This window comes from Falco punctatus (genome assembly GCF_963210335.1).
Source record: "Falco punctatus genome assembly, chromosome: 2".
Classification (NCBI taxonomy): domain Eukaryota; kingdom Metazoa; phylum Chordata; class Aves; order Falconiformes; family Falconidae; genus Falco; species Falco punctatus.
In genome coordinates this window covers 72298010-72311769 of record NC_137581.1, presented here as the reverse complement: position 1 = coordinate 72311769, position 13760 = coordinate 72298010, and the positions used below count along the sequence as shown (strand labels likewise).

General features: G+C 38.5%; 1 protein-coding gene across 1 annotated transcript in view; it reads left to right on the top strand.

Moving 5' to 3' along the window:
• OCA2 (OCA2 melanosomal transmembrane protein) overlaps positions 1–13760 on the top strand; it is a 226847-nt gene that overhangs the window by 110286 nt on the left and 102801 nt on the right. The window contains exons 16-18 of the mRNA XM_080377365.1: positions 2912–3059; positions 4681–4738; positions 6124–6232. Of these exons, the coding sequence (XP_080233491.1) occupies positions 2912–3059; positions 4681–4738; positions 6124–6232 (315 nt within the window). The remainder of the gene's footprint in view (positions 1–2911; positions 3060–4680; positions 4739–6123; positions 6233–13760) is intronic.

Here is a 13760-nt window from a genome sequence, read left to right as displayed (position 1 = left end):
TATTCTGAAGTGAATTCCACGGCAGGCTGGATGTTTGCATCCTTGGGATGTTTAGAAAACTAATGACTGAAAAATCAAGCATGTACTTGCTGTACATAAAGGCAAGACCAAAGCCATGTGAAAACATGTGTGTTTTTTAACATAGAGCAGAAAACACCAGGCTGACTTTGCCAAACCTGGAGATTAGTCCAATGGCACTTCAGACATTGAACAGGAAAGTGCAATGCAGGTCATGCTGCTTTGTGCTCTGCATGCTTGTTTGTGGCACAGATACAGTGATGCTAGTTACCCCTTTCTGAAGGAGAGAGGATAAAAATATTTGTATGAAAATACCTGCTGGGGATCTGCATCTCAGATGATGAAAGATTCAGCTTTTGCCCATCAGCAAAACTTTTGGTGAAATTTTACTTGGAAAGGATGGAAGGAAATGCTATGGCAGGATGAACAGACATGATCAGAAAAGGTGTTGCAGCAAAGACAAGTAAACTGGATGATCATGCTTCATGAACGTTTGCCAGAGAAAAAGAGAAAAACACAGATTTTCTCTTGGACTGATGATGAGAGGTGGTTTCAAAGCTACAGTCCAACTGACTTGAAAATTGCATGAGAAAGCACTACAGAAAGGACTGTTCATCTGCGAAGGGTGTTCTCTCCCTTCACTTGCTTAAGTTGAATACAAAAGTTTTTATCTCGTTCATTCTGGGGCAGCATGTAGGATGATAGAAATATTTCTTTCACCCCAAAGGGCTCAGGAAACTTTTTCAAAGAAAAAAAAATTGCCTGTGAAGTTATACAGGTGTGCCATGTTCCAACTTTTCTGTCTAGTCTTGCTCAGGGAACAACTTCCCAGCTCACAATTTCAGACCAGTTTCAAGGTAGATTTTATGAGGAAGAAGTTGCCAATTAAAATAGTTTGTTTCCCCATTGACCAGACACTGTGGAGCTGAAGCCGACCCCAAACATGTGGTCACTAGTTTCTTTTACAAATTACTATACAAATTCAGAGGCTTAAAATTTAATCTTGCTATCTTATCAAACAAAAAATGTCAGTTTCTGAGGTTTAAAATATGGGATTTTTACACAGCTCCCATCCACTCTAATCCTCAAAAAGTCTTGTTTGTTTTTCCCTGTGGGGAGCAGAAGATCAGCTGTGGCCTAAAGCTCTGTCACTTTTTTGTTTATATTCTGGAAAAGAATGGAAAATCACTGCTGATATATTTGTGTGTGTCACAAATGTTGATGGAAAAGTAAATGATGGCTATGCCAGGGTCTCCATGGTGTCATGTGGATCCTTTGATAAACAGGACATGTCCATGTTTTAATATAATTTAGTGTAAGATTATGCGCCTGGTGAGAATCACCAAATATTTTACTAAGGAAAGTTGGTAGATTCAGCACCTCTTTGATACCTGTAGTTCAGGTATGAATACCTTCTTGGAAGAAAAACTTTAGCTGAGCACTAATTGTTAATAACCTGGGATAGTCATTGGGCTTTAGATAGTTTGAATTGACATTGCTGGTCTTGCATTGTAAAGCTTCAACAAAGACGACCGTTTCGATGGATATGTGCTCGTCTATAGACACGAACCATACAAAACGTGAGGCAATTGCTGTTCATATTCCTTTTTTGTGTCAACTGTTCAGGCTCTGAGCATGCTTACTTTTGCTCTTAAATGTTTGAGTTCTGTCAAGTCTAATTCCCTCTTATGGTCAAACTTTACATGATTCACTCTGTATTATCATTATAAATGCTCACAAAGGAAAGGGGAGGGGATTAAACTAGTTTAGTACTCTTTGATAGTAGGGACCCCACTAGGGTTTTGCAGCAGTAAATGATAATATCACTGCCTACATCAAAATAAGTTTAAATGTTTCTGATGTTATGACATAATATATTTTTTTCTAAATAATGCATGTAGTTTGTATATGTGGTGCAAAGACTGCCATATCTGTTTCTTAGGATAAGAACAATTTGCTGATTAAACAGGGAACCTAAGATATAAAGCCCTGAATTCTTAACACATTGTCTTCAGTGACATGAAATTTGAGGGAAACAGAAAAGAAGGGTGAGGAAACATCCTATTGCTTCAACAGGAAGCATTTGTACAAACAGTTTCTGAAGGAATAGTTGGCTCTTATTTTTTTAGTGATTTCCTGGAAAATCCAAAGCGTTTGTCATTCTCCAAGGCCTTGACAATATTGAAAAAAATAAATTAAAAAATGTTAAAACTCCTGACAAGATTTTGCAGGCTGATTTCAAATGTAAAATCAGTCTGTCTGAACTTAACACAGGATCAGATATCATTCAGGTCAGCTTGCAGGAAATGGTAGCTGTGTTTATGGATCTTTTCAGTGCCTAAGAATGAAATCCTCTTAGGAAACCTTTAAAATGTTATTAAGGGATATTGCATAAGACAGTGCTAAATTTTGGTTTTGCCTTACGTTGATAAAATTGCTTGTATGAATATAGAGTGAATGGCAACATAGTCCAGTCTGAATACATGAAGAAACATTTGCTGTAATTCCTAACTACAAAGAAACTAGTATCTCGTTAGCAGTATAATATATTTGGCAGTTTATTTTCTGATGAAAAATGGATGTGCTATGATTCTAGCACTAAAGCTTGTGAAAGGCATTTGCAAGTGTTTGAAGACTGTACTTCTTTTTCTTTGGAAAAGGACTAAGGATTAACTTATTTAAAATTATGAAAAATTTCTGTTTATTTTTCATTCCCTTCAGCTCTGCAAAATGAATGGTAAAAGCAGCTTCCTATGTGGAGAATTGTTGGAAAACCATTCCAATAATTTTAACAGCTTTGAGTCCAGGGCACGTTACACATATTTTGTGCACCTCTGGTTTAGTGCTCTAAGATTATACCTGCTCTAAGATAAGCGATTTTGTTTCTTTTTAGAGCTGAAACATGAGATCTATGTTTGGAGACTGACTGCACAGCGCATTAACCCAGCCAGCAGAGAGGAGACTGCTGTGAAATGCCTCTTGATGCAGAAGGTGCTGACTCTGGAGATGCTCCTGAGGAAGAAGCTGAGGACGTTTCACAGGTGAGTGGGGATCAGCGTGTCCCACCTCCCCTGCTCCAGCCCTTGGTGGGGACAAGCTGAAGGCACAGGGGACTGGCAGGGGCAGGGACATCCCGCTCGTCTCAGACTACAGGCAGGACTGATAGCATAACTGCTGATAGCAGGGGTAATTCTGTTTGCTTCAGCCAGCCAGGGGTTCATATCTAGTAATTTTAGGCAGAGCTGAAAGTGAAGGCTTTCAGGGATCTTCACTGGGACAAGACCTATATTCTTTGTTGTCTCAAGCAGATGGGTGTCGGGGCAGATCTCAAGAGCCACCCTCACCCTCAGTAAAACACAAAGTATTTGATGACAAAACCAATACGTAAGTCCGGGGAAATATGCATCAATATGACCCAAATTTAAAGGCCTAGAAATTTCAGGTAGTGTTTGGTTTGAAATTATGACAAATATGTCATTGGACTTTTCCTTGCAATAACGGCATCAGTGTAGTAAAATGCTGTAAATTTTTTTAACTGAAAAATTCAAGTGCTATTCAACAAACTGCTGAGTTGGAAAGATATGTTATTAGAAAATTGCTGGTTTTCAAAATTATTTTGTCATCAAATCTTCAGTGTGAACCTGAGTGCAAGTGTAACTAACCGTTCATGTATAGAAAAAAAGGTTTATATAAACTAGAATTAACAGAAATGCTAACCTTATTTTGTTTACATTCTGGAAAAAACTGCTGTTATGCTATGGAATTTGATGACTGAGAATGAGTGATAAATACTTGGAAAGTAAATTGACTAAAGTGAAACTGAAATAATTAATTTTCATTAATAAACATGTTAAATAGGCACTGTGAGCAAGGACATGTAAATTTGACTGTTCTAGTAATAAGATTACTTTTGTTTACATATTTTTTTTGTTGATATTGGGCACTTTGAATGGATTGACAGTATTAATACTGAAAGACCAAAAAGGCTGTTCAAATCTCTTCCTTTTTAAAAGATTGTAACATTATTAGACTTTACGACACTCTAAAGAGGACACTTCTGAAGTATAAATAAAAATTGTATATTTATTCTTGAAAATCAGGATTCCTCCAGCACAGTACATTTACAGCAATGCAAAAATTCTTTAGCATTAGCAGAACTGCTCCTGAACTGCAGACTCCAAAGCTATTTGCTAGAAGGCTAACTATGCTGATAACACAATGAAGTTTTTTGAATATAAAAAACTTGATTTAAAAAAGCAAAAGTAAAATATATGTGTTCTGACTTGTTGATGTTAGCACATGACCCTTGTCTTATTGCAACAGGGCACGCACAGCTCCTGAAACTATTAAGGGAACTACATGTTGCATATAGCCAGCTCCTATACCGAGATCCATACTCTGTAGGCTAGCTCCTTCGCAGTCTGGGGCACTTTTTGTGAACTGAAGGGTTTGTGGTTTAGCAGAGTGTATTACAAAAGTGGAGTCTTAAGTGAATGTGCATGGGAATTTTGCTGCTGGTCGTAAGTAGGCCATGACTCCTTTGTGGTATGAGCTACTCCATAGGGGGAAAAGATGGTCTGTTTGTGGTGAGACAGATTTATTAACACCACTCTTGACACTCCAATTTCACTCTGGAAAAAAGCAGGTGTCGTTTTCTTTCAGGCAAATTTCACAAGAAGATAAAAACTGGGAAACAAATATTCAGGAACTCCAGAAAAAAGTAAGTAGACGGCAGTTATTCTCAGTACCCTGGACCTATGCCTTTATACAGAGTGTTTTGAACCTAATGCAAATTTAATAACTCTTATGATTACAGAAAAGCTGACAGGCAGGCTGGCTGACTTCTCAGTGGGGTGGGGTTACTGAACCATCTTGTGAGGTTTTGTTAGGTTTTATACTTTTGTTCCTTAGAAAAATATCATTTAAAGGATCAATAAATGATTCATCAGTGTTTTCTTAAATTTTTAATCCATGGCCAGAAAGACTCAGAAAGTGTCAATAGGTTGTTTATAACTGTGATGCGTGACAATGGAGTATAGTCCTGCTGATGTACTGAATACTGAATCCAATTTACTACACTGACTGTGACATGCCTGCTTTATTATCCAAGTAGGCATAAAACACTTGGATAAATCCTGTTCTCTTTGCTGTGCACACGTTAACACTGCCTGAGTCTTTAAGCTGAAGCTGGGTCTGATAAAATATAAACTCCGTAGTGGGATTAATTTCACCTAAATTTAATGGTCTAAATGTCACATCCTCTCCACTTCACCGGCATCACTAATGAATCCAAGCCTGTGTTTGTGAGCTCAGGTCCTTGACTGGGACATCACTGTCCTATGTGTCACACCAAAACAGAACCAAATCAACAGGTTTTCTTATTAGGTTTTATAAATTTTTCAAGGCTTTGCATAAAAGACAACCTTTTCACAGAACATAAACTTAACTTGTCCTTTACTAGAGCTTTAAACTATGAAAGGAGAGAAGGACTTAGGCTGGGAGAAGGTGATTCCCTGGGCTGGTGGGAGAAGTGACATCAGAGAAGAGAAACAGAGTCACAATGGAAAGCGCTGGGTGTCAGGGTGAGAGCATGAGGAGGTCAGCACAGGGATGCAGGAGTTGGGCATGGGGGTGTAGAAACTGCACAGAGATTATGGGCTTGGTGTGTCAATGAGAGTTGTACAGGAGGCATGAAAGACCTGACCTCTAGGCTAGTTTTTAGGTTTTCAAAGCATGTGTGTGAAAAAGGGTGATTTTGTCCAGACTCATGAAACCACAGAGCGCCCAGAGTGCCCTTTGTAGTAGGAATGCATTTCAACCCTGCTTCTGCTGAAATGAAGTTGTGATGGGGGTAGCTGAGCACAGCTGAATGTATGCAGCAGGTGCTAGCTGCTGGTATCTCTTAGATCACATCAGGCCACGTATTCATGGGTTTTATAGGTATGCATGAAACGCTTCAGATTCAGTAGTTCTGTCTTTTCTGCTGCAGAGGAATATACAGTACAGGAACAGAAGTTTGCACTTCACACATGCTTTTGTGAACTCTATGCATAATAGATAGCTCTTACTTTAATAAATTACTGATTTTTTTCTCCCTATCTACAGCACAGAATAACAGACAAAATTCTTCTCATCAAATGCCTGACTGTGCTGGGATGTGTTATTCTTATGTTTTTTCTCAACTCCTTTGTTCCAGGCATCTACCTAGATCTTGGTAAGTTTCATAGTTTTGTTCTATCTAAGCAAAACAACCACCCTGGAAAAAAGTTTTATTTTTCTGAGTCTGGATCTTTTCAGAAAGCCCTTTTCCATATGCTTCTGGCCTCACAATTCCACCAGGTTAATCAGAACGGCAGCTTCTCAGAACAGGTTTTCAAAATGCTGTCACATCCTAGTCACCCCAGGAGTAATAACAGAGTGCTCATGACTTCATTTTTCTGACTTCCCAATACTAACGAGTTGGCTAAACATTACAGAATGACCAAATTTGGCATTGTTGCACTGTAGGCTTCAGTGAGTAACCAAGATGCATTATAGAGAACAGAAAATAATCACTCCATAGAAGAACAAAAAAATTGTCTGGCATTATTTCTTAAGTATAGGTAATTCTGTATAACTTCCAGTCTCCACTATTTTATCATCAGAATAAGTAATTTCCCAAGATAAAATCAGGTACACACTGTATATGTGTGACATGAAAGTAGCCGTATGCATACTTTCTATGTATAGACCTATATGAGCAGGTTTTTATACAGCTAGTTATACATCTGTATGAGGGCAGGCTCTGCATATTCTGAAAAGAGAACCAAATTAAAGCTCACATTTAACTGAAGGACAGTCATAAAACCTACCTGTGCACTGACCTATAGAAAGTTAAAAAATTCTTTTTAGCTGCTGAGCACTTGAAAGTTACAGAATTTCAGATTTACGTTTTTTTGTGCAATCTGAATTCCCCCACTGTGTACATCCATACCAGTGTCTGAAAGATGCAACATTCTTGAAGAGGAATAACTCATAATCAATAAATCATTGATTGAATCATCATATACACAGATACTACATTGAAATCCATTTTGGTTATGCACAATACAGAGCCAGTTATAGCAGTACAATGATGATCAAGTTGTAAACAAGACCTTCCGTATCTGCTGCTCACACTTCTGGTGTATCGGCTGGCTTAGGAAGGTACCAGTAGCAGAAGGCTGTTCTCTCTGCTGGGGACCTAGGGAAACACAGGTTGTGTATCGCTGGCACCAGTGGGATGACGTGGCTACTGTATCCAGAGTAGCGTGTTTTAATAGGTATAGCTTTGCTGCTAAATGCATTTGTTCCGGGGACTAATCCCCCCACCCTCAGGCCTTAGAGGTGCAGGATGGCTTGCGTCCACACTGCCCAGACCTTGCCCCTTCAGCGCAGACTGGCCATGACTCCACAGCACAGCAACTGGCCCTGTGTTTCCTCTTGGCATTGTATATATGGGTCAATTAATTTTTAGGTTCACAGCCAGGGACGTTTTGTAGCCTAGCAGAGCAGTGCTTGAAGATTATGAGGCTGGGGGCATATGTTGCGTTATCTGATAAAAGTGATGGAGTTAAAGTGCATGAAGCCACCAGGGATGATGTTTAAGTAACCATACAGAGCAGAGAGACTCAAACCCAATCCAGGCTCACCCATGCTGCTGTTTGGGTGTGATCCGTAAAATTAATTGTCTCCAGGGCTGTACTTTGCTTTATCTTAAATGAAACAAGCTGGATTAAGTTAAGCAAGTCTGGGAGCAAAGCAACACTTACACAAGGAGAACTCTGGGGAGCTAGGACCTTGCTGTGGACTTGGGCTGAGCAGTTACCTCGGCATTGATACACACAGGAAGACCTTGTGGGCATGCAATGGAAGTCCTGGTGCCCTGGAGGTGTATGAGATTAGGAAAGGGCCCATGTTATACAGTATTTCTTCACCATGTCAGCCAGAGCTTTCTTTTTCCAGAGTACTTGTCATGGAAATGAGTGATTTCAGCCCATAAAGATTATTAGCTGTTAAGAAGTCAGAAGGTATACTGACATATGCTAACAGCAAAAGTGCTACATTACTGAGGTCTAGGAAGATGCAGAAAGTGAAGACATTAGAAGTCACAGTGGCTAAGAACATAAGGGAGGTATTCACATCAGCAATTTAAGAAATCAGTTGTCACCCTTACTTTTCTGTCTCAGATAAGTGGGTACTGAACTATGTAGGATTTCTTGAATTAAACCCAACATCTATAAGTGTTTTTGAAAAGCCACAGACAATAAAGTCTACCATAGCACGTTGCTCCTGGTAAGATACTCTTTCAAAACTGCAAAGCAGTTGGAGTCAATACTAGAAGAAACTTAATAACTGATGATTGTTTTGTCCTACTTTATGTCAGTAAAAGAAATGAAAACAAATGGCATGGTTGGCCATGCAGGTTTCTATTATTCACTAGCTGATCTTCAACTGCAACCTTGAAAGTAAGTATGGGCTCTGTGTGTTCTGTATAATTTTCCCTGTTCTGTATTCAGGCAAATCTGTCAGATTAATGAATAAAAGTTATTAAAGCATATACATAATTTCTATTAACAATGGAACATGCAAACTTCTACTGAAATCTCATTGGTGATTCTTGAATTCCACTATCTTGATGATAGCTGTCACTTATTTATCCTTACTGAAGTAGTGCCACTGTGAGTCTCAATGGATTTTAGTCCTTCGATGCATGGAAATGAATTTCATAAAATACAGTACATCTTGTACTTCAATGGTTTGGGTAAATTTGTTCAATATGTTTTTCTCATAAAAACGAAAGTAGATTGTAGTTCAGTGTTTAATTTTCTAGCAGAATGATGTTTTATACAGAGGCTGAAGTGTTAGAAATCTAATAACTTTTAATTGCATTTGGTAGAGTGAATTAGAAAGATTATAGAATTCTTTATCAGTCCCCAGCCTTGATACAATTTTTCCATTATGAACTTAGAATCATTAATATTATTTGAGGGAACTGACATTTTAATTTAAATAATAAAATTTGCATACTTAGCTGCCTTTTTAAATGCAGAACACTTTCTTATTCAGTTTTCTTGTACCTGATCATCAGTTTATTTAGTTTAATTGTATGAAATAGCTGTGTTAATGAAAGATTAGTACTAAGGCTTTAAATAAACAGATATGGCAAACTTTAAGACATCTACAGTGCTTTCATTCAGCCCCATGGGATTTTATTTTACTGATAAAGCACCTGAGAAGAGATGACAAAAGATGACAGCAAAGCCCCTTTGAGGATTGTACCTGGCTCCCATTTTTACTTTAGCTTTTAGGGAGGCATGTCTAGAACTTTGCACTATAATGAGATCCTCCAAAAGAGACAAAATATTTAAAAAGTAAAATGAAGCAAGATTTTATTGAAATTTAAACTAGATTTTATTTTTTTCCTGACAGAGGATGCTCAAAGTGACTGGGTCAGAAAGAATACACAAAATCAATTTATAACCTACTTTCTTCTGCTTCTGTGGGGAAGGTTCTTCCTCTTTGGTTTGGTTTTGGTCAGTTCAAAGAGCTCCTGAGCTGCCATGAACATGAACTCCGTGCATTTTGTTCTGCTGTCTCTAAAGAGGGACCCCCCGCTCTGTGTCTCTGCTTTTGTTTGCCACTCACAGTGGTCTCTGCATGCAATGCAGGCACCTTGCTCCTTGCAGACCCCCTCTCCCTTGCTCCCTTCCACTTCTGGACACCTCTTTCCCAGGGCTAGGCTGAGTAGTTTCTGAGGCAGGAGAAGGTCCTCACCTCCTTTTAGAGGGTTGCAACAGAGTCTGCTGCTCTCATCTTCAGGAAACGAGGTGCAAACCCAAGAGCAAACAAAAGAGATATTGCCTGTTTCAGAGAAGAGGTACTGCCTCTATTTTGGCTGCAGACTGCTGGAAGCTGGGAAGATATGTCAGGAGAAATGCAATATTAATTCCCACATTATTGCCACTACTTTCCCTGTTGGAGATAGGACTCTTGCATAGGTAAACCTATGGTATTACCATCTATAGCTGTTCTCATGTTTCTTTGATTAATTAATTATTTATGCAAGAAGACAGGGAGAGATTTTTTGACTCACTGAATTCTTCCATAATTTAGGACTGCTATTTGCTCTAGCCACAACAGAAGGCAGAATTTCAAACCATAAAGCTTCAGGGAGCTATCTTGGCTTTTTTTGCAGAGTGCTTATATCTTCACACTGTTGCCTGAGCCCATTACTGGTATCTTTGGTACTATGGATGTCTGTGATCCTTCAGACACCAATGTTTAAGCTAATTAGATTCAGCTGCCCTTGAAATAATCTCTGGAGGAGATCAATAGTCAGCAGAGGTGATCAAGAGCTGTGATCCATCTGACCTACTTTAAAGGTCTAATTCAAGATACGATTCACTTTACCCTATGTCACTTTTTATATGCCAGAGCAGGTGTCCTCAAACTATGGTGTGCAGGCCAGATACGGCCCCCTAGGGTCCTCAATCTGCCCCCGATATTTACAGACCCCCCCACCCCTCACCCCCTGGCTGGGGGTTTGGGGGGAAACCAAGCAGCTGCAGATGACTGCCTGCCGCTTCATCCGTGTGCCAGCCCCCTGGTTAAAAAGTTTGAGGACCCCTGTGCCAGAGGGTGTCTTCTCAACCTCTACCAAGTTTTAGTCAGAGATACTTGAAAACAGAAAGCACAGCAGCTAGATGGACATTTGGATTGATATCTGATTATTTGGGGTTTTCACTTCTAACTAAAATAAACTTTGGTATTGTTAAAGAAAGCAGTGTTAGTAAAATCCCCAAACTTAGGAACTATTATGGTTTTATTCTTTTAATAACATGATCACTATGACCTTTCTGGGTAGTGGGACAAGTTCTATAAATCAGCACTCCACATTGCTTCTGTCAAGAAATGTTCTAGGTCTAAATTTTCCCTGTCATCCTTTCTTCAAAGCCAAAATCCCTCCATATTTACAGACAAAGTTTATCTTGTTTGATGAGCACTCATTTATGTAGTTAAATCTGATTTCTCTTGGAAAACTCTCTCGTCATCTGTATTCACTGTGGTTTAACTGGGGGCTAGGTCTGCAAATTCTACTGCAGATACTTTTGAGGCTCTGAGCCTCTCTTTTTGCAATTTATCTTAACTAGTTGTATCTTGTGTTATTGAAACATTTTAAAAATGTGACTGAAATAGGGGAAAATAAGGAAATAATTGTTTTAATTTAATTTAAACTGACTTCTTTTTGTTTGGTAGCGACGTTGTGCAGAGCTCCTTTCCACTTTATTGCCAGAACATTAAAGGAGAAATGTGTTCAGTTGCTGTAGATACAAAAGACTCCTGTTGTATTGTCACGCCTTTGGATACCAGTTGTCGTATGTTCTGACTCATTCCCATAATTTACAGAAAAATTGTTGAAATTCACATGAGAAATTAAATACATTAATTGGAAAGGGCTTCAGCGGAACAAAACCACCAAATTATGTCTACAGAGAATGTTATGCAAATTATAGCAACATTTTTGTCTTAACTTGCAGAAAGGAGTGACTCCTAAAATTCAGGGAAGTGGACTGGGTCTAAGATTTCTCCCATATAATTTTGCTTGATTTTCATCCTGCTTTTTATTTAAGTGAAGACGGTACAATTTTCAGCTTACACTATATTTTACATAGATGAACCAATAATTGATTTGGAACTGAATGGCACTTGTCTGGTGGCTTGCTTAGTGCTGGAGAAAGTGCTACACTGCCCTAGAGAGCTTCACTAAGCTGCTTAAATTTGCTATTGAATTACAGAATGTCACAAGTTCCATATCAGTATTTACTTGGCTTAGAAACACTGAAGTTCTCCATGACTGCAGCCTACTAAGATTGTAACAGCTAACTGAAGGTTAAGGTTTCTTTTCTGCAACACTTTCAATAAGGAACTCACTGCAGCAATGATTCTTCCTGAACAACTTTGAGACAGATCAGCAGGGTCAATATGTAGAACAGCTTACACGAGAGTTAGCAGTGTTATAACCAATGACAGAAATCTTAAACTTAGAGATCTTTGACTAGATTATTTAATGCTATAAGCTAAAAAAGAACTGATGTTGCATAAGTGAAATAAATGTAGTCCATGTGGTTTTGTTCTCAACGTGCAGCCTAGGAAGCTGCCTAAGAACTGTAATAAGCTTTCCCCCCCAGCTTTTATCAGGGCCCTGGGACAGAGTATGTATGTGCATTTGAACTTGTGCTAAGCGGTTTCTTCAGAATGGTGAAAATGTTAAGCTTGAACAACTCCTCCCCAGCTCTGTGATAAAGATCCTGCCTCACAGTATGCAGCAGAACTTCTCAGGTCCAAAAGATTTATCAAAGGTCATGGAGAAGGAGCACACGGCTAAGAAAGGTGTGGGCATCCTGTTAGTCTGAAAGGGGTGTTAACATTGAAGCATCCATAAGGTTCTTATTTTTAAACTTTAAAATGTTAATCTGGAACTTTTTTCTCATCTGCTATTGGTGATAAATAGATTAAACTGTGTTATGCTACTCTTCCATATGATGCTAGAGTTGTACAAATCTGACACTGTTTACAAACAATAGTTATATGTGCAGAAACAAAACCAAACTTGACTTGAAAAAATTACATGTTTGTACCCATATATATATAGAAAAAGATAATGTGTTCATATTTTGAAAATATTTGTTAATTTTGCAATAGTTAAAATTCATTATAGACCTACTCAGTGTTACTGAGGAGTTATTTTATAAAATGTTTGAAAAAAACAGGTGAATTTAATAAGCTGGTGTATAATTGCTTAGTGCTTAAGAAAATAGAAAATCCTGAGGAGACAGAAAGCTATTAGGCTATAAAAACTGCTGAATGACATAGATTTAAGAAAGCATAGGCTTAACGCCAAAAGCTATGTTAAGTTTAGCACATCTTATATTTCATATCTTCTGTCACTATATCCTCATTGTAAAAAGTAGACATTTGCTCTTTAATTTGTCACTGAATCTAACACTTATCTCCAGATTATCTATGGTCTGTGGTATTAATCAGTTTTAACTGAGGAGAGCTTGTAGGTATTGACCACTAAGTAATGGCTCAAATGATACTGAATTATCAGCTGTATTTACAACTGTCACAACTGGAGTATTCTTTTCCTTGTCTTTTTTTTCTCCCTGTATTTTTTATTTTAATTACTTCAGCTCTGCATTATACTCAATTTTATCCTACATGGTGTATTGTATGCATGTTGCATACCTGTTTCTTGTGCTTTTTTTTACTCCTAAAATGGGTTTTGTCCATCTTCCAAGTTTGCTCTATCATCTGTAGCTAACTACTGTTGAGTTGCTGATAAACTTTAAGCCTTTAGTATCATCCCATGCATACCTTTTTAGCTGCAATTACTCATCCTGTGCACTCTTGTCTGTGGCAACTTCTTTCTTCTCTTACTGTTTTCCGTTAAAGTTCCACTTACGTGGAGCTGTGACACTGCTTTCTGTGACTAAAGTGGTTTCTTTAGTTCCTGACCTGATAATGGAAAACAGAGCAACAAATTGTAGCACTTGAGAAGAGTGTCCACCCTAATGTAATAAGATAGAGTAAGATTAGAGCCATGGGTTTAGGCCATCCTCTTTGAAAATCCTCAGCCCTTTCTGGAGACCCTTCCTGGTCCTTGCAGTTGTGCCTGCAAGGGCTGATCTGCAGCCCTTTTCCCCAGGGGGTATCAGCTA